Genomic DNA, 2,475 nt, shown 5'->3' with positions numbered 1-2,475 from the left:
AACGATGAAGGTCCCTTTGTTCTATTTGTACAAGGTTCCAGTGGCAATGGAATCGAAAGAATCCACCCTATGGCTCTGGGTACCCTTTTTAAGAGGCTTCACCCGGACATCAATAACAAAATGGAAAGAATTTTCAAAAACGGAAAAAACAGACTGAAACTAGTTATGAAAGACAGACTAAGTGCCAATATCTTAATCACCTCAGATAAAATGAAAGAAAAGGGGTTCTCCTGCTTCATTCCGAAATTTTTGGTCACCAAACAAGGTATTATTAAAGGAGTTTATAAAGAACTTTCTGAGGAAGAAATCAAAGAGGAATGTGAAGTTCCATATGAGCTAAAGGATAAGATTAGAATTTTGTCTGTTAAACGCTTTAACAGAAAAGAAAATGACCTATGGGTGCCATCTGAAACGGTCCAACTAACTTTTCGAGCCCAAACATTACCATCTTATGTTACCATACACTATGTTAGATGCAGAGTGGAACCATTTATTCCCAAAGTTCTTCAATGTTCTAAATGTTTAAGATATGGGCACAGCTTCAAATTCTGTAAGTCAACTTCAGGCAGGTGCAATATGTGTGGTGACGACTGCTCCTCCCCACCCCCTCCTAATTGTGTTCATTGCAAAGGCGAGCATATGTCATTTACTGCTCAGGGGAGCATATGCCCAGAGTACAAAAAACAAGTCGAAATAAAAACAATCATGACTCGTGAAAGTAAAACCTTTCTGGAAGCTCGAGCTCGAGCAGCTCTTAGAAAGAAATCCTATGCAACAGCCTCAAGTAACAATAATACAGCATTAGGTACCTACTCTAATCCTGCCACGCTTGTTCCACAAACATCTACCAGTCAATCTAATATTTACAGACAGAACAAGTATGGTTCGGGTAGGTTCTTCGTTTTCCAAGTCCTTTGTTTCCACTTCCGGTGTCCCTCAGGGATCACATTTAGGTCCTGTTCTATTTCTTTTATTCATCAACAACGTTCAAACCTGTTAAGATAGCCATGATGTTCAATATCTTCTTTTTGCTGACGATCTTAAAATTTTCCGTTGTATTAACTCTGATAATGATTTCCAGATCTTGCAGGATGCCCTTCTCTCCTTGAAACAGTGGTTTGATGTCAATCTTCTCGAAGTAAACCCCCTTAAGTGTAATGTCATTACTTTTTCTCGTTCCAGCTCTCCTCTTACTTACAGTTATTCTCTTGATTCTGTCACCATTCCAAGATCCCAGTGTGTTCGAGATCTTGGAGTTCTTTTCGACTCTAAGCTTTCTTTCAACCCTCATATCGATGCTATTTGTAACAAGGCTTCTAAAATGCTAGGTTTTGTTGTTCGCTCTACTCGTGATTTTCCTGATACTTTATCTTTCAAAATATTGTATTGTAGTCTTGTTCGTAACACTCTTGAGTTTGCATCCTGCATCTGGAATCCAGTTTATTCATATAACTGTGCTAGAATTGAACAAATTCAGCATAGAGCTCTGAAAACTTTGGGATGGAAATCACACTCTTCAGATCTTTCTGACTTCTCTTTACAAAAGACTTTCAATTTGCTTCCATTATCAGTGAGACGTGAAATGTTCGACATGATAACACTGTTTAACATTCTTCAAAATAATATTGATTCTCCTGACTTGCTTTCATCTATCAATGTTAACGTGCCGGGATACGTCACCTCTCGCCAAACTCTTCCTTTTAGACCACCCTTTGTACGCACGAACTATCTCCAAAACTCACCACTGATTCGATTTCAGAGGTCTGCAAATATGGCTAGAGACCATCTTGATCTTTTTTCTACAACTTTGACCTCAATTAGAAATCATTATTCTAGGTATTTGCAGTGATATTATCAATTATTTTCTAGTCATACCTATGAATTATTCTAGTCTTTCTCTTTTCTCTTTTTGTTACTTTACTGTACTTTTTTTATTATTTTTTCAAAAAATCTTGTTATCGTTCTTTCCTACTCTGTCATTCTTTCCTACTTTTTTTTTTTTTTTTTATTATGCTTTAACCAAATTTATTATTTTATCATAAGTATATACTATAATGTATCGCGCTACATACGGGCTATCCGTAGGGTTGGCATGATTAGGAGGGATGAAGGGAAATGGATACAGAAGATCAGACTACCAAAAACCTAACAGTAGCTAACGCGCGGCTGGAGGATATATCACGTTTTCATCTTTAGCACCAGTCCCAGTCGGATCACTGAAGTTAGATTACGTTGCGCGTGGTTAGTCTACGGATGGCGTGGCACCATCTGAGCGTATATCATGCTGCTGTCTTTTCCGCTAATGCACCCTTTTTCTACCTGAGAAAATGTCAGTGGGTACGATTACCTAACCCTTGTTCAAAAATCTTTCAGATAGAAACAAGAATCAGGTTAGCATGCACAGAAAGGGAATTTCTGTCTCATTTCGAAACTCTGCCAGCCCTCTTCTTTGGCATCCATGTTCTGCAGTGTCGA

At 38.2% G+C, this 2,475-nt stretch overlaps 1 protein-coding gene across 1 annotated transcript; it reads left to right on the top strand.

Annotated features, from left to right (window-relative positions):
• Window positions 1–9: 9 nt before the first annotated feature.
• Window positions 10–889, top strand: LOC113472567 (the record flags this gene model as incomplete). The annotated part of the gene is made up of 1 exon (XM_026832359.1): window positions 10–889. A coding segment is annotated over exon 1 (820 nt), but the record flags the coding sequence as incomplete, so codon positions are not given.
• Window positions 890–2,475: the final 1,586 nt, after the last annotated feature.

Source organism: Diaphorina citri, unplaced genomic scaffold (genome assembly GCF_000475195.1).
Source record: "Diaphorina citri unplaced genomic scaffold, Diaci psyllid genome assembly version 1.1 scaffold6248, whole genome shotgun sequence".
Taxonomy (NCBI): Eukaryota; Metazoa; Arthropoda; class Insecta; order Hemiptera; family Psyllidae; genus Diaphorina; species Diaphorina citri.
Note: the sequence above shows the minus strand (reverse complement) of the source record. Positions and strands in the feature narration are given on the sequence as shown.